The sequence below is a fragment of the Schistocerca piceifrons genome, chromosome 3 (assembly GCF_021461385.2).
Source record: "Schistocerca piceifrons isolate TAMUIC-IGC-003096 chromosome 3, iqSchPice1.1, whole genome shotgun sequence".
Classification (NCBI taxonomy): Eukaryota; Metazoa; Arthropoda; class Insecta; order Orthoptera; family Acrididae; genus Schistocerca; species Schistocerca piceifrons.
Window position 1 is genome coordinate 731,383,270 of NC_060140.1, and position 18,137 is coordinate 731,401,406.

Sequence of the window (18,137 nt, forward strand, 5' to 3'; positions counted from 1 at the left end):
GTTTGTTAGTAGACTTTTTTGGGATAGCTTATGTGTATCTTCAAGAATTTGCCCTTTCACTTTTTTGAGCATCACTGTAAAACTTTGACTATTCGTGCTGCTCTTCTCTCTATACATTTGCTATCTGCTGTTAGCCCCATTTCGTACGAGTCTCTCACACTTGAGCAATGTGTAGAATGATTTGCATGAGTGATTTGTAAGCAATCTCCATTGTAGACTGATTGCACTTCCCCAGTATTCTACCAATAAACTGAAGTTTAGCACCTGCTTTACCCATAACAGAGCCTATGTGAACATTCCATTTCATATCCCTGCAAAGTGTTACACCCAGTCATTTGTATGAGTTAACCAACTCACGCTGTGATTCACTGATATTATAATTGTAGGATACTATTCTTTTTCATTTTGTGAAGTGCACAGTTTTACATTTCTGAACATTTAAAGCAAGTTGACAGTTTTTGCATCAGTTTGAAATTGTATCAAGATCTGATTGAATATTTATGCAGCTCCTTTCAGACATCACTTCATTGTAGGTAATTGCATCATCTGAGGAAAAAAAAAACAACTGGTTACTATTAATATTGTCCACAGGGTAATTACTATACAACTTGAGCAGCAAGGGTCCCAACACGCTTCCCTCGGCACACCTGAAGTTACGTCTACATCAGATGACAACTTCCATCCAAGATAACATGCTGCATCCTCCCTGCCAAAAGGTCCATAATACATTCACAAATTGCAGTTGATTATACGGTGATAAAAGTTTTGACAATGAACATAGATGTATTACTGAGTCAAATGCTCTTCAGAAATTAAGAAATAGGCGTACTGTGCCTACCTGACTACCCTGATCCAAAGCTTTCAGTGTTGGATGTTGGATTTCAAATGATTGATGTTTTTGGAATCCATGCAGGTTGGCATGGAGGAGGTCATTCTGTTTGATCTCAGAATATGGTCTAAGATTCTACAACAAATCAGTGTCGAAGGTATTGGATGATAGATCACTTACACTACCCTTCTTGTAGATGGGTGTTACCCGTGCTTTCTTCCAGCGACTGGGCACGGTCTTTCATTCAAGGGATCTATGATAGAATACAGTTAGAAGAGGGTCTAACTGAGGAGCAAATTCAATATAGAATCTGATACTGATTCTGTCAGGCCCAGCGACTTTGTTCACTAATACTTCTGGGTTTCCTACAGCACACACAGTCAGCTATCTGGGTAGCAGCCGCTGATGTGTAGTGCACACGTGACCCATTTAGGAGCACCCTACAGTTCTCAGTCCTATGGCACAAGTCCAGGAAGTCACAGCCTAGCTTGTCACAGTTTTTTCAAAGTTTGTGTTTCAGTCCTCCTATTTGATTCAGAACTGAAGGGCCATGATAAGTTCTGGGGACAATGCTGCAAATTGTGAACTTCGTTGAAACTCTGTGCACAAGACTGGTCATCTCAACCTTCTCTTCCAGTCATTGGAATGATCCAAATATGACCTTGGAGCCCGGGTGACATGCATCATTTGCTCGAATGTGTGCCACAGTCTGCAGTTGTTTACACCCTGTTCCCTCAGTGGCTTCCAGAATAGTCGCTTCAGCTTGTTGAATGAAACCCTAGGCATACGCACTGAGCACATCCATGTCCTTTCTTGTCCCTTGTTGCCATTTTCCTAAGGGTTACCATAATTCACCATACGGTTGAACTGCTGATGATTAATAGAAGCCTACCCTTTTGCGTTTGTCTCCTTTTGAAGCCAGACTAAACAGTTTTCCTCAAGACAGATGAAGTGAGTCCTAAAGCGTCAGTTTCAGTGAAAGACAGAATCTCTAACTTCCCCCCCAGGGGGTCCACAACTCTTTTGTGGATACGTGCGTAGCGAGCACGGGACCCCGAGCTAATGTGGCCCTCCTTCCTTTCCGGACTGCGTACCCTCCCTTTCCGCATCCTTCCCCCCTCCCCCCATCTTCCCCCCCCCCCCCCCCCCCCCCCCCACCTCTGGCTCTTTCCTTCCCTTTCTCCCCTCTGGGAGTATGGTTTGTGCCTACGTCCGGAGACGGACGCTCGAAACTGTTACAAATTCCTTGCTTTCTACACTTGCAAGTCTTCGTCCTTCCTCTGTCCTTCTCTTTTTCTTCCCTCTTCTCTTTGCCCTTTTCTCCACTGCGGCGTTTGAGACCCCTCTTCTTTCCTTTCCCTTTCTCTTTTTGCTCCCTGTGCGTGTCTGAAGGCCGACCGACGCACTTCCATGCGTAGCCGGTGACGGGGTAACGCGTAATTCCCCGCCCCGGGTAGACAGGTAGGACACGTACGTACCCCCTGGTAACGGCCAGGCCCAGGGAGGGGTGATTACTCGAGCTGATACCTTCCGAAAGTGCCGATTGGTCCCTCCGTCCATTTGTCGGGAGGTGTGACCTGAGGTGTGACCTGAGGTGTGAACAATCACCTAAGGCGGGAGTGCCCTCAGAGAGGGCCCCACAAGGGAGGAGCGCGCCATCGGAGACGCCGGTAATCATGGGGGATTCTTCCGCAATGGTTTCCTCACCTTCCACTATGTCTGCTCACAAGCGTAAGTTCACTGAGTCTCAGCCACAGACAGTTTTTCCATCGTTGCCACAGTTCCTTGTTATTTCTTGGTCTGACGAAGGTCACGACTTCTCCACGGTCAACCCTTTCATTATTCAGAAAGGTGTCGACGCAATTGCAGGTCCTGTAAAGTCTTGTTCCAGATTACGGAATGGCACCCTGTTGTTAGAAACAGTCAGTGCCCTCCAGGCACAAAAATTGCTGCGTACCTCACTACTACACACCTTCCCTGTCCGGGTGGAACCGCACCGTACTTTAAATTCCTCGCATGGAGTCGTTTATACGCGCTCCCTCGATGGATTGTCTGACGAAGAAATTCAGCACTATCTGTCTGACCAGGGGGTAACGGCTGTTCATATGTATGGGTGACCACGCTGCTTCCTCTCGAGATTGCCCCGTTTTTAAGGTTGAAAAGCTCATCCAGGAAATCAGAGTGAAGGAAAAGGTGTCGACCTTTGCTGCTCGAAAATTATTCGCCAGTCGACAGCCCACCGTGCCTCAGACAGGAAAATACAGCACTGTCCTTGCTTCTCCTCGGCCAACAAAGGAGGTGGCCACACAGACTTGCGACCTCACCTTTAGTGCCACGGTCGTCAGATCGGCCAGCGCAAAGATCGCCCGTTCAACCTCACCAGTTTTGCGTGCTCACTCTATGGCTCATCCTTCATCGGGTTCTGCTAAATCTCGAGCTCAAAAGTCAGACACAAAGACTTCGAAAAAAGAGCATACTCGTGATGATTTTTTACGTACCCCAACTTCACACCCATCGGTTCCTCCTTCATCTAAACATCATACTTCCAAGAAGGCTACAAAGAAACCCAGTTCATCTTCTTCTCCGCCAAGGCGTGTCCCATCTACAGCACCACCTGGCGGAAATCGCCCTCAGCCGTCTTCTGTGTCGCCGAGGCGCACTGCTGGCGGCCGATCAACCGGCCGATCGCTGGTGGCAGGAGCTGCTCCTGAACAACCCATGGATCAGGATCTTCTGCCTTCGGCTGAATGCCATTCCATGCTGTCGGTCGCAAGCTCTGAGCAGTCGTTGAGTTGACAGCGACCTTGGTCACATTCCTCCAATTTCTGTTCACCCTATGTCCATTATCCACTGGAATATCCGCGGCATTCGAGCCAATCGGGATGAATTGTCGGTCCTCATACGATCCTACTCGCCGGTCATCTTCTGTCTTCAAGAAACAAAGCTGCGTCCCCATGACCGCTTTGTTCTCCCTCATTTTCAGTCTGTCCGATATGATCTCCCCTCTGTTGAAGGCACTCCAGCCCATGGAGGACTCGTGATTCTTCTCCATGATACTCTCCATTATCACCCAATCCACTTAAAACACTTCCTTCCGAGCTGTCGCCGTCCGTCTTTCCCTTTCTGGATACACGTTCTCTCTTTGTACTGTATACATTCCATCGTCCACACCAATGGCACGAGCTGATCTCCTTCATCTTCTTGGTCAGCTTCCACCCCCGTATTTGCTGGTTGGGGACTTCAATGCCCAACACCCGCTTTGGGGATCTCCACATCCTTGTCCACGTGGCTCACTATTGCTAGACGTCTTCCACCAAGCAGATCTAGTTTGCCTCAACACTGGGGTCCCTACATTTTTGTCTGCCTCCACGACAAATTTATCTCATTTGGACCTTGCGGTCGGTACTGTTCCGCTAGCTTGGCGCCTCGAATGGTTCGCCCTTGATGATACACACTCGAGTGACCACTTTCCATGTGTCTTTAGACTGCAGCCTCAACTGCCATATATGTGCCCGCGACGCTGGAAGTTTGCCCAAGCCGATTGGACACTTTTTTCGTCTCTAGCGACATTCGATGACCGTCACTTTCCCAGCGTCGACGATGAGGTCAAACACATTACCGACGTTATTCTTACAGCTGCGGAACGTTCAATACCACGCACCTCTGAATTGCCCTGGCGCCCCCCAGTTCCTTGGTGGAACGAGGCATGCCGTGACGCAATACATGAGCGGCGACGTGCTCTACGCGTTTTCCGCCGACATCCTTCTTTGGCCAACTGTATCCGCTATAAGCAGTTCCATGCGCGATGCCTTCGTGTCATCTGCGATAGCAAGAAGGCAAGCTGGAAATTCTTTATTAGCTCATTTAACACCTTCACTCCCTCCTCGGAAGTTTGGAGTCGGCTTCTACGGTTCTCAGGCGCGCCTAGTTTCTCCCCGGTCTCTGGGCTCACTGTCGCGCATGATACATTAGTGGACCCTGTCGCAATTTCTAACTCATTGAGTCAGCACTTTGCTGAGATTTCGAGCTCTTCAAATTACCCGCCAGCTTTTCTCCCGAAGAAACGTGCAGCGGATGTGCGACATCTTGCTTTCTCCTCTCAAAATCGCGAAAACTACAATACTGTTTTCTCCATGCGGGAACTCCAACATGCACTCTCTTCTTCTCGCTCCTCTGCCCCAGGACCGGATGGTATCCACGTCCAAATGTTGCTGCATTTATCAACCCATAGTCTGCGTTACCTCCTTCGCCTTTATAATTGAATTTGGACCGACAGTACTTTTCCCAGACGATGGCGGGAAGCTATCGTCGTTCCTGTTCCGAAACCTGGAAAGGACAAACATCTCCCCTCTAGCTATCGCCCCATTTCTCTCACGAGTAGTGTCTGTAAGGCTTTGGAGCGTATGGTGAATTACCGTTTAGCTTGGTGGCTGGAATCCCGCAGTCTTTTAACACCTGCCCAATGCAGATTCCAAAAGCATCGTTCTGCAGTTGACCAACTTGTTGCTCTCTCCACTTATATCATGAACAATTTTCTCCGGAAACGCCAAACAGTAGCAATATTTTTTGATCTGGAGAGAGCATACGATACCTGTTGGAGGACAGGCATCCTCCGCACACTGTTCTCTTGGGGCTTTCGATGTCGGCTGCCCCTTTTTCTTCGCGAATTTATGGCAGAGCGCACATTTAGGGTGCGGGTGAACACTACTCTCTCCCGTACTTTCTCCCAAGAAAACGGGGTACCTCAGGGCTCCGTGCTGAGTGTTGTACTGTTTGCCATTGCCATAAATCCAATTATGGATTGTCTCCTACCTGATGTCTCGGACTCCCTCTTTGTGGACGATTTTGCGATCTACTACAGCTCTCAACGGACCAGCCTTCTTGAACGACGTCTTCAAGGATGTCTCGCTCGCCTCCACTCTTGGAGCATCGAAACCGGCTTCCGTTTTTCTCCCAGTAAGACCGTTTGTGTTAATTTTTCACGACGTAAGGCGTTTCTTCCGCCCTCCTTACATCTAGGTCCTGTCAACCTTCCGTTTTCAGACGTCGCTAAATTCTTGGGTCTTATGTTTGACAGAAAACTGTGCTGGTCCTCCCATGTTTCCTATCTTTCGGCTCGCTGTCTGCGATCCCTCAACATCCTCCGTGTCCTGCATGGTACCTCCTGGGGAGTGGACCGAGTGGTCCTTCTCCGCCTCTATCGCACCTTAGTGCGCTCGAAATTGGACTATGGAAGCATAGTCTACTCCTCTGCTCGGCTGTCTATTCTTCGGCGTCTCGACTATCCACCACCGTGGATTACGCTTAGTGTCTGGAGCTTTTTACACCAGCCCTGTGGAAAGCCTTTATGCTGAGACTGCTGAACCTCCGCTGTCCAATCGGCGAGCAGTCCTTCTGAGTCGTTATGCTAGCCATCTGTCTTCCATGCCTGCTAATCCAGCCCATGACATTTTTTTCGACGCCTCCCTACTACCACCGGGAGTCCGCTTCCGTAAACTGCTCCATTCTCTTTCCTTCCGCTTTCCTAAAACCTTCTTGACAACTTGGGGTACAGCACTGCCTTGGCTCCGTCCTCAGATCTGCCTGCTCCGTGACCTTTGTCGATTTCCCAGGGAAGGTACCCCTTCACTTGTTTATCGTCGGGCATTTGCTGCTCTATGTGCACAAATGACAGAAGCCACATTTATTTACACCGACGGCTCGAAAACATCGTTAGGTGTAGGGAGTGCCTATATTGTTGGCGACACCCCAAATCACTTTCGGCTTCCCGACCAGTGTTCAGTTTATACTGCGGAGCTTTACGCTGTTCTCCAGGCTGTCCACTACATCCGCTGCCATCAGCGGATACAGTACGTTATCTGCTCAGATTCTCTCAGCTCTCTCCTCAGTCTCCAAGCTCTTTACCCTGTGCACCCTCTGGTCCACCGGATTCAGGACTGTCTGCGCTTGCTCCACCTGGGGGGCGTCTCGGTGGCGTTCCTCTGGCTCCCAGGACACGTTGGTATCTGTGGAAATGAGGCGGCCGATATTGCAGCCAAGGCTGCAGTCTCTCTTTTTCGGCCAGCTATTCAATCGATTCCCTTCGCCGATCTACGGAGCGTTTTATGTCGTCGCGTTCTTCATTTATGGCACGCACATTGGTCGACACTTCCCCATAATAAATTGCGGGACGTGAAAGCTCTTCCTTGTGCTTGGACCTCTTCCTCCTGAACGCGTTGTCGGGAGGAGGTAATTTTAACTAGACTCCGGATAGGGCACTGTCTTTTTAGCCATCGACATCTTTTAAGCGGCGATCCTCCCCCACTCTGTCCCCACTGCTCTCATCTGTGGACGGTAAGACACCTTTTAATTGAGTGCCCCTATTTTACTCCATTACGCTCCCGTCTACAGCTATCGCCTGATATATCGTCGATTTTAGCAGATGACACGCGCTCAGCCGATCGCGTTCTCGAGTTTATTAGTGCCAGTGAAATGACGTCAGTCATTTGAAGCTTTTTTTGGGGACAACCACCCCTTTCTGTAGTAGATTTTTAAGCCTTCCTTCTGCTTTTCATTTCTCCAATTTTATGACTTTCATTCCCATTGCCGCTGGTTACCATTTTAGGTTTTTTACTGTTTCCTAAGTCACGGACCGGGCGCTAATGACCATGGCAGTTTTGCGCCCTAAAACCAAAACAAAAAAAAAATCTCTAACTTGTTGGTTAAGGGGTCGGTGAAACACACTCAGTGCTCTCTTGTCCCCATTGACTGTGTACATGACACCTAGATCTGCCATAGAAATACCACTCGCAGTCAAGTGGACGGGTAATGACAGATCCCATACTGTCTGCAGAGGAGACTGGATCCACAGGAGAGGATAGTACTTGAGGTACCTTTGGTACCGGTACGACAGGTTCAAGACTCTGGAGGTTTTCTAACACAATGATTTGCAGCAGCTACCAACCATTTGACAGTAGTCAGGGCGATTTCCAGCTGCATATGAATGTCAGCCAACTCATCCTGCATTAGAGAACAGCATTCACAGTGGGGCTGCACTTTGGCTAGTGCAGTGTATTACAGAACAATAAACAAATAACTTTAAACTAAGCCCCCTGATCATCTTTTGTGTCTGTTGAGCTAAGAAACTAGTATTTCTCTGTAAGAACTGAAGCAAATACACAAAATGAGGTTTCTATCAAGGCAACAGAAAACCTTTGTTAAAAAGTACTAATTTCCTAAATATTTTTGAGGTTAATTTTAGCTGTAACCAAACTCAAAAATGGAGTTAATCTATGGGAAAGGTATATAACATAGACTCCTCTTTAAGGGAAAACTAGATGTAACACACTATGTTAGTAATACCAGCTACGGTAACTAAATCACAAACATTGATTTGCTACAAATTAGATTATGCACAGGACAAGTAACTTCTGAAATTCAAAAAAAATGTACATTTATTTGCATTGGTGTGCAATGAAACTTGGGTTGATCTATTCTTTGGCAGTAACAGTGAATCACAAATGCTGATTTGCTATGAAATAAGTTATCCAAAAACACGCAAACCTGTAACTAAAAAAAAGGGTCCAAAAATTCTAAAAAGTAACCCATTTCTCAAATAATTATGCAATGAAATTATAGAATGATTGCTTTGAATAAGGGTAGGCCTATTGTTCTCTAAAAAACATAGGGTGAAAAGCAAGGCAAAATGTAGGTGTACAATGTGACCAGTTCTTGGTATGCTCCAAATTTGACGGAAGACCTTTTGCAATGACAAAACCACTTTTTTTCATTGATGATTCTAAGAATGGCTGTGGAGTAGTCACTGCAATAGAGAAAATGAGAAATGGATCTCTGTTGATCAAACTTTTGAATGCTAACCAATCACAGAGAGACTTCAGGCCCGTGAAAGGCTGTGGGATACAAGACATCATCTTCCATCAGGACCTTATGCTACAAGTAGTGAACTGCACACTAACCAAGAATGGCACCGAGTACATTTCATTCATCACATTTAGAGGAGACCTAAGGATAATAGGGTGGACACAGGAGCTGTCATACTAGTCTTCAGTGGAAATGTTTTACCTGAGAAAGTTAAAATCGTGGTTTATAGGTGTGATGTCATACCCTATTTTCTGTTTCCTATGAGATGTTTTCGGTGTGATCAAGATGCTAAGAGAAAGTTGAACAACTCCACCCAATCAGTACAACGTCACACTTCGCAAACATTGTGTCAAAATCCACCCTTAGCCCAATGGCATGGTCCCAAACAGCTGCTACTGGCCCTGGCCACGTCTCGGTGCATATTTTTTCAGTCGGAGGAAGGAGACATCAGTTGTCTCAATACACAAACCAATGGCACTGGTGGTAACCACTCCATCAGCACACCTGTAGATGCCTCGTGCTCCTTTGCTATTAGCAGGGAAGAGGACACCTGTCAAAGAACTGATCAGCAGTCTAATACCAACCAGTAACTGAAAGGTCGTAGAAAAGACCAGTCCTCTCCTGTCTCAGAAGTCAAGACAGGAAAATTCTTGCAGAAACTGAAACCTAATAGGCACAAGAAGGAGGAATTGAATAGAAAACTGATATCTGTTGCTTCAGTCGATCTGGTCCCATCTCGCTCATGAGATTGAGCCTACAAATACTGGCAAAGAATCACACATTCAGGCGAAGCATGACTCAACAGCAAACTAATTTGTACTCCCATTTACCCTGTACCACTTTCTCAGATCCAAATGAGATGTTCCTTCAATAAAATTTGTGGCATTGCAACAGCTACCATTGACAGTTGGCTGAACTCTGTCAGTTAATTGCTATTTACTCCACAGTTGATGTGGCACTCCAGAAGACAAAATTTTTAGAAATTCAACTCTGTCCTGTTAAAAATTACAACCCCATCTGTAAAATTCACATTAGCACTGAGTTGGAATCTGGAGGATACTCTCTCCTCTATGTCCTGACATTTTCACTGAGCAGGTGTCACTAAACACTGAATTACAAGTTATGTCCACCTGTCAGGTAGGGTAACAGTAAGTAATATCTATCTATCTCTCTCCCCCCCCCCCCCCCTTCACCACCACCACCACCACCACCACCACCACCACCACAATCCCCCCAGATAAATCTATACCATATCACGAGCTGGTGGACAGTCCTCTGTGTAGCAACAATAACATGTAGCCAGGTCGAAGTAATACAAAATTTATTTCAGAACACAGTCTGTTTGCTTATTACTATAGCTGTTACACATTTCAGTATGGCCCACGTAAAATACTCAGCCATATACAGGATGATTCAAAAGTGATGTTTCGTAGGATAAAGTCTACACTGGTGATTCAGTAGTCTTGGACACAGGACACAGTCATATTCAGGGATATGACAGGAACAGTCATTTGAAGAAAAAAAAAAATAATAATAATAATAATAATAATAATAATAATAATGTAAATGTGAGCTCTAAAATGCATACCTTACGACTTACGAACACCTGCTCAGTAGAAGAGACATTTCACTGTTGCTGCCTGTCAGACATTTATATCACTGGCCAAGTGATCCAAAATTTTAGTTGCAGCATTATGAATCCCTTTTCATGCTAAAGACAACCTTTATGTGGCGTAATGAATGTCATTGTTCCATCTGGTATTGTAATTATGAACATCATTGTTCCTTTAAAACTGCAGTTTATTATTTACAACAAACTTCATGAGGGCATAAATATACTGTGAACCAGTACTCAGAATGTCCAAGTCCATAAACAGATGTCTACAAGATGACTGTGGGTGAGCAAGACTTATCATTCTTACAGAATGTTTTTCAGTAACGAAGACGTTCTTTTTTGTAGATGAGTTACTCTACAATATTATTCCATATGACATTATTGAATGAAAATATGCAAAATATGTCAGATTACTGATTTCTCTCTCCCCCAAAATTTACAATGATTCTAAGTGCAAATGTGGTAGAATTAGGTTGTTTTAGATGTGCTTTCTCCAGTTTAAATTCTCATCAATGTGAGCACCTAAAAATTTTGAAGTTTCCTTGGTGTAGTACCCTTAGATGTGCAGAACAGAATATGTTGTGTCTTTTTAAAATTGAGTCAGGCACAGAAAACTAGTCAATAACACTGTTAAGAACATTGTTTACCATTTCTTGTGTTACTGAATATATGCCTGGATTGATTACAATACTACTGTCACCTGCAAAAAGAACTAATTTTACTTGTTTCATAGTAGAAAGAAGGTCATTTACATGTATGAGGAAGAATGACAGACCTAAGATTGAGCTTTGAGGAACTACACATGTGATTTCTCTCCAGTCAGAGGAATTTCTTGTGATTACATTGGTTGAATTACTAAGTACAACTTTCTGCAATCTTTTGATTAGGTACAACATTATCTATTAGTTAGCTATATCATCAATTCCATAAAAGCTCTTTTTATCTAGAAGGGGCTATTATGGTTCACAGAATCAAATGCCTTAGTTAGTTCACAGAAAGTACCAACTAGTATTATTTTGTTACTTAATGCTTGTAAAATTTCGGAATTGAATGTGTAAATGGTTTCTCAGTACAGTAACTCTTCTTAAATCCAAACTGTGGATGTTACTGAGGATATTGTTGTTGTTTGGATGGGATGCTGTTGTAGAATACATAACCTTATCAAAAATTTTGGAAAATGGTGTCAGTAGTGAAACAGGTCATTCATTATTGATGTCTCTTCTATCGCCGTTCTTATGGGGGGGGGGGGGGGGTTAGGGGGTTAACAATGGCATATTTCAATGTCTCTGGAAAAATTCCTTGTGCAAGTTATGCATTACATATTTCAGATAAAACAGTGCTTATTATGTGGGTGCAAATTTTTAGTACTTTATTGGAAACACCATCAAATATATATATGCGCTTTTATTTGTGAAGGAATAAATAATTTTCTTATTTTCAAAGGGAGAAGTTGGTGATACATTCATACAATAGGATTTTATATCAGTTGCGTTTTTCAACATACTGCTGTTCTTTTTCTCGTGAACTTTTTGCCCATATATTTTCTAATATATTTAAGGTATTTTCTAATATATTTAAGGAATGATTATTAAATGCTTTTGCTACCTGTGGCTCATCATTTATAGCCTTCCCATGTAAGTCAATAGTGATGTTTTCCTGTTCTTCAGCCAGTTGTCCTGTCTCTTGTTTCACTATATTCCATATAACCTTAAGTCTGTTGTATGATTTACTGGTTTGTGACATGATGTGTGTTTCTTGATTTTAATGACTTTTCTTAGTAATTTTAGTAGTTTTTGTAGTGTGCAATTGCTGCATGATCTCTACTTGTTCTTGCCAACAGATACAGTTCCATTTTCCTTTCACATGATAATTCAATCCATCTTGTGATCCATGGTTTGTTACATGGCTGATTGATGTCTTGGTTAGTTACGCGGAAGCTATTTTCAAAATAAAAGATATGACTTTATCATGGAATAGATAAAACTCTACATCAGCATTTGTATCGTTATTAACTTCATACCAAGTTATTTCTTGTAAACTATTTTTAAAAACATTTGTATGTTGTGATTCATTATTCTGACTGATTTCCAATGAGAAGTATCTATACTGTAAGGCACTATCTAATTTACCCTAACTGTGCATCATGATCAGAGGTAGCATTTGTTACTTGATATACAGTTGCTTCTTTCCTTGGAGGTACATCAGAGAAAACATCTGTGAGAGCATACACCCAATTGTTCAACTGTGGACTAAACTCCACATATTTGCAGCTACCCACTGCCAACATCAGTTCTGGGCACCACTCTCGTGGGCGACAATCTGTACTGATCCTGCGGTCATTCTCGAATGTTTCATGGCATGCAGTAACAATCACTCTAATTTACTAACCCAGAAATGCATGGTAAATTTAAACTACTTACCCCCTCTATGCTGAAGGCTTTCCCATTTAGTGAATGGGAGTTCCACAGAGCTTGTCCAGTGTCAAGAGACAGTCCCTGGACTTGATAAGTCTACAATCAAATGGTTAAACACCATACCAATGACAGCTTTAAACACATCATCAGGTTTTTTAGAAGTATTTGGCAGCAAGGGGAGTTTACTTCTTATTGGTGGGAGGATATTATTATTTCTGTTCTGAAACCAGAGAAATTTTGACTAATTGCTGACCAATCTCTCCAACAATGTACTGTGTAAATTATTTGAAAGAAGTTGCCTGGAAGTCAGAGGATGTTTATCACAATTTCAAAGTGGGGTTTTGGGCACACTGGTCCACCACAGACCAATTTATTGACCTTAAATTTGCGGTGCACAAAACTTTCACACATTGTCAACACCTGATTGCTGTGTTCTTTGACCTGCAGAGTGCTTATGATACTACATGGCACCATCAAATCCTGTCTATACTGCAAGACTGGGGCTTCTGGAGCCACTTAACCACTTTTATTCTGAATGTTCTATTTTGGATACAGATAAGTTCAACCCTGAGCAGGCAATATGTACAGGAAGTTGGGGTCTCTGAGGGATCAGTTCTGAACATAATTCTCTTGGCGACCGCAGTCATTGGTACTGTAATCGTAGTGGTCCCCATGGCCTCACTAAACATAACTCCCCCTGCATATTGTGGAGTGTGGGACTGCAGCTGGTTCATGAATTGTAAAATTAATATTCCAACAGCTGTTATTTGTATAGCTTTTTATTTAGGCTACCAGTTACAACTCGCCAATAGTCACCTTCAGGCCCTGTAGCATGAATAACAAAAAGCATCCAGTTGTATGTTATATAACAGGGAACCAATAATTGCACATTGTTTCTGTAGAAGACTTCATAAGCCATCTGTGCTATTAACACACATTAACACATGGGTATCTGACTGTGTGCTAGCGCCCGTGGACATTTTGCTCTTGTCATTTCCTGATTACGTGGAAGTCTTGATTGCTTGCCTTCCATGCAGATGGTGCACAATTCTGGTGTCTTCATATCTTCAATATTCATTCCCTCCACATATTTTGGAAGCACCTTCAGATGTGTAACTAAAGGGTCCTAATCTTTGATGCCAGATTTGCAGTGTCCCAGTAAGAAATTCTGTGCAGGAGTCTGTGGTGAATTTCAAAGTGTACATTTTTGTCTCATTTTTCTTTGCACTGGAACTATCTTTCCATTGATATAGCTGACAACATTCATCTCAGTGGACTGTGTTGCCTTTGAAACAGATCCAGTTTTTGCAACATTAATCACTACTGGTCTGTCAAACATTTGCATTTTACCAGTGTCTTTTTACATCATTCACAAAGTGTTCACTCACACCACAGTCCCAGTAACATGAAACTGATACATTGAATGCACCAATTGAAAAACTACATGCATCCAAACTCACTGAAACCCCCTTGAGATTCACAATTTACTGAATTTACAGAGCCTTTCTTGTTTTTGCTTACTTTTGTATCCATATTCATGACAGGTAAGTTATTTAAAACTGAACTGTTTCCCTCCACCTGAACTGTGCTTCTCACTTTCGCCGACATTTGCAAATTTGTTTTTTCCAATGAGTTTTTCCCACAACTGAAACTCTGTCTGTATGTAATAAACACTGTAGTCTGTCCCAAGTGTACTGTAGGTTTCTTCTTAGAATCTGCATGTTTACAATACTTTTGTGACCTATGAGCCTATAGTGGATCAGTGCGTGGAGTGCGGAAACCCATCACAGGAAACAGCATTCACACTAACTTTCGAGCGTTAGCTCTTTTTCTAGCATTAGCACACATTCTCGCACACAACCACACAGACACTTAAATGCACTTTGGGTGTCTTTGTGTGTGAGTGTTTCAGATGTTGCTAGGAAAAGAGCTAGTGCTCAAAAGCTAGTGTGAATGCTGTTATGTGTTTGTGTGCTCTGTGCATTGATCCACTGTAGGTGATTGGTTGCGTTTCCTTTATTTTATGTATTGCTCCATCCAGGAATTTCCATTATTTTTAACTTCTGATTTTCTGTAGACAATTGCTTGATTGAAGGTACAATGGTGTTGTATCCTCATTGTGGCATTGTTAATAAAAGATGGCACACAGCATTACTTTCTTAAACTGTCGCACCTATCGACTGAAGATCACATATAAACTTGTCAAATTCTAAGAAGTGCTCACTCGTTGTACTTTTTGCTGGAATGAATTTCAGTTGCAGTAACTACTTACGTAGAAGTAACTGACTGGTGATGTTTTTTCTTTCAGATGTGTCACATTAGTTTTTCTACTTTTAAAATGCACTGTTACAGTATTTTACATATTCCAAATGTTTTGTGAGTTGTTTGTCATTCTCAGTTTATTTCTTTGCCATGTCACTGTCCAGAAACTTTACTCTTGTTCTTTGTGTTTTTCTGCAGTGACAACCAACAAATCTAATTTTGTGTAGTATTCCTCACATTTGAAATTCTAAGTATCCATAATTGTTTCCATCGAAAAGTGGAAATATGTATTTTCTTTCACATTCTTCTGACTGCTGTTGTTCCAAGCTGATGAATCAGAAATACAAAGTTTCTTCCATTTTATATTGTTTTGTAGCATTGTCCCTATGCATTTGAAATGAAGTGCAGAGTTCAGAAATTTACCTGTATATAACCATTATTTTGCATTTATCCATTTTTAAAGATAGCTGTCATTCAGTATATAAAGTAGAATTACTGTAGAGGTTATTATCTATGTTCATACAATAATTCAATTGTGATGTTTCCCTGTAGACGACATAACCATCAGTGAATGTTCGTAGTATGCTGCTGATCCTGTCTGATAAAGTGATGGTGTGTGTTGAATATAGTAGTGTTCCTATACGCTTCTTGTAGGCATTCCGGATGTTAAGTTTATTTCTGTTGAACATTTGTTGTCTAGGATAATATTTTAGATTCTATTAGTCTAGCATTCTTCCAATTAATCGCTTACTTCAGAAGAACCGTTGTGTAATTTTATCTTAATTAGCATTCAGCAGTGTAGAACAGTGTTGTACATCTTTTAGAAATCAGGAAAAACAGAATGTACCAAACATTTTCCATCCAGCACCTGAAGTGGGCACCTAGATCCATGAATATCATTTTGAATCCTTAAAAAGCAATGTTATTATGACTAAGTGTAGTATTTATTTACACACTGCTTTAAAAAGAAAATAAAGAAATATTTGGTTTGTGAAATAATAGGTGTCAGTTACACATTTCACTATATTTTTATGTTATTCTTTACTTCACTTCAGTGTATAATTTTATTTAATATTGTCCTTAATAAAATTAAAACATTCAACTTTCAGTAACATTTTATTTGTACTTGAATATTTAATAAAATGTATTATGGTGGAAAACTTTTTATGGAGCTGCAGTGGGGGTACAATGTAGTCAGCAGGGACAGTGTAGCTGTGTGTGGGTTTGTGTGTGTTCTCTCAGTTAGTTCTGGAGGAGGACATCTTCCAAATGCTAAACAACATTTTCAGTCTTGCATGTGTCTTGTCGAATATTCTGATACCTTAGCTATATGGTAAAATTATTTAAAAATGTTGCTGTGATTGATTAGTTTTCAGAAATAAGCAAATATTTATTATGTCGCCTTTGTTTTGCAGAACTCTCTAAGAATTGTTGATATTCCTGGACATGAAAGACTCAGGGCAAAATTCTTTGAACAGTATAAGCCAATAGCAAGGGGAATTGTGTTTGTCATTGATTCTGTGACATTCCAGAAAGACATTAGAGATGTTGCTGAGTAAGTAATGACACACATTCATATTGTACTGCGGTAGCTTTGATGCTGCCTTTAAGTATTAGCTACAAATTGACACGTAATTGCACGTTTTTCCAGTTGAAAGTGAATGCTGATTAATTTTTCAGGTGTTTTTATTTTATTTTATTTTTTTCTTCTTTCTTCAATATTTACTCGTTATCATTTCACCGGCCATATTTTTTATGGGAGTTGTTCCTGCTTATAATAGGCATTTCATTGAACTACTAATGTACTTATAGTTGCAATGTGTGTAATGAAACTTTATTGAATATTAATCAACGTAATAATATTACAATGTTGTGGAGTGTACCAGAGAGTTCTGTTGGCCAATTGGACAGCTATATGCAACATTTATGTAATTGGCAGCAAAGGAAATAGTGCTATTGCTTAGTCTTCCATTCTCAGGGTTGCATACATTCTGTCATCTCACTGAGGTGTGATGGAGGTATACCTCTGTGAACATGTACTGTAACGTGTCTATGGAAGTAGATGCTGCTTAATGAAGATCACTAATGCATGCTAGGGCAGTGATGTTCAAACCTATAATACCCAATTAGAATGCTGGTTGCAGAAGAAATTTTCAGCACCAGTACAAGGCAAACCAGAAGTTGTGCATTAACCCTCAAACTTCTTCACAGCGTCACATGAAGTAAGGGTATCTAACACTGGCAATGATGATCCATCTGTCAGATCAGGACATTAACTTTATTATCTTCCTTGGTGTTATTTGAGAGCTGTGGGTCATGTTGTGGCATCATGTCTCATTGTCTCCCTTCTGTTGCCACCACTACTGCCAGCACAAAAATCAACACTAAAATTTTACATGACCACATCAGAGGCACTTAGATTCAGCAACATTCCCAGATAATGAAAGGAAAGTGCCAGTCCAAGGATAGAAAGGAATGATTTATAATTAGGCAGTTGAATCTACTACATGGGATCTTCTAGCCAACAGTGGCATGTGGCTTGATCTTAAGTTAGATATTGATGTGGGAGAGTACTTGTTGAATATTCTGTCAGGTACAGTGTTTAAAATGACAAGATCAGGGTGTTGTATCACAATGATCACAGATATCATTCATGTAATTCTTTTAGAATGTATTGCAAAATAATTTACAAACATTTATGTTGAAGTACTTTTAGTTGTATTCTGCTTACATCTGAAAACTATCAGGCAACCTTTTACAACAGAATACTGATGGTTTTTCAGTCACTGCATATTTATTGAACTCAACTGATGAATGCAAGTAGCAGTTGTGAATGCTTAAGAAATGTCAAGAAAATATAGAAGAGCTACAACAAGAGACAAGTCACTTATTTTGATATCTCTCTATCATTTTTGGATAACAATTTTTAGTTTTTAGAACAGCCAGAGGAGAAATTTTCACTATGCAGCAGCCTGGCTTTTGGCACTTTATTCAAAGGCAAGTCACCCTCTTCGCGCCTTCCATCTTCAGTCACCTATGCTACTAATTTTCAATTTTTCATAAGAACCATTCACCAAGCACAATGAACAGTGAAAGAGTAAAAAGGAATGGTTCCCAAAAAAGAGCGATCACCAGTGAACTAGTTACCTAGTGTAAA

At 41.9% G+C, this 18,137-nt stretch overlaps 1 protein-coding gene across 1 annotated transcript in view; it reads left to right on the top strand.

Moving 5' to 3' along the window:
• LOC124788333 (signal recognition particle receptor subunit beta) overlaps positions 1-18,137 on the top strand; it is a 56,913-nt gene that overhangs the window by 8,366 nt on the left and 30,410 nt on the right. Inside the window, exon 3 of the mRNA XM_047255583.1 lies at positions 16,396-16,535. Within this exon, the coding sequence (XP_047111539.1) occupies positions 16,396-16,535 (140 nt within the window). The remainder of the gene's footprint in view (positions 1-16,395; positions 16,536-18,137) is intronic.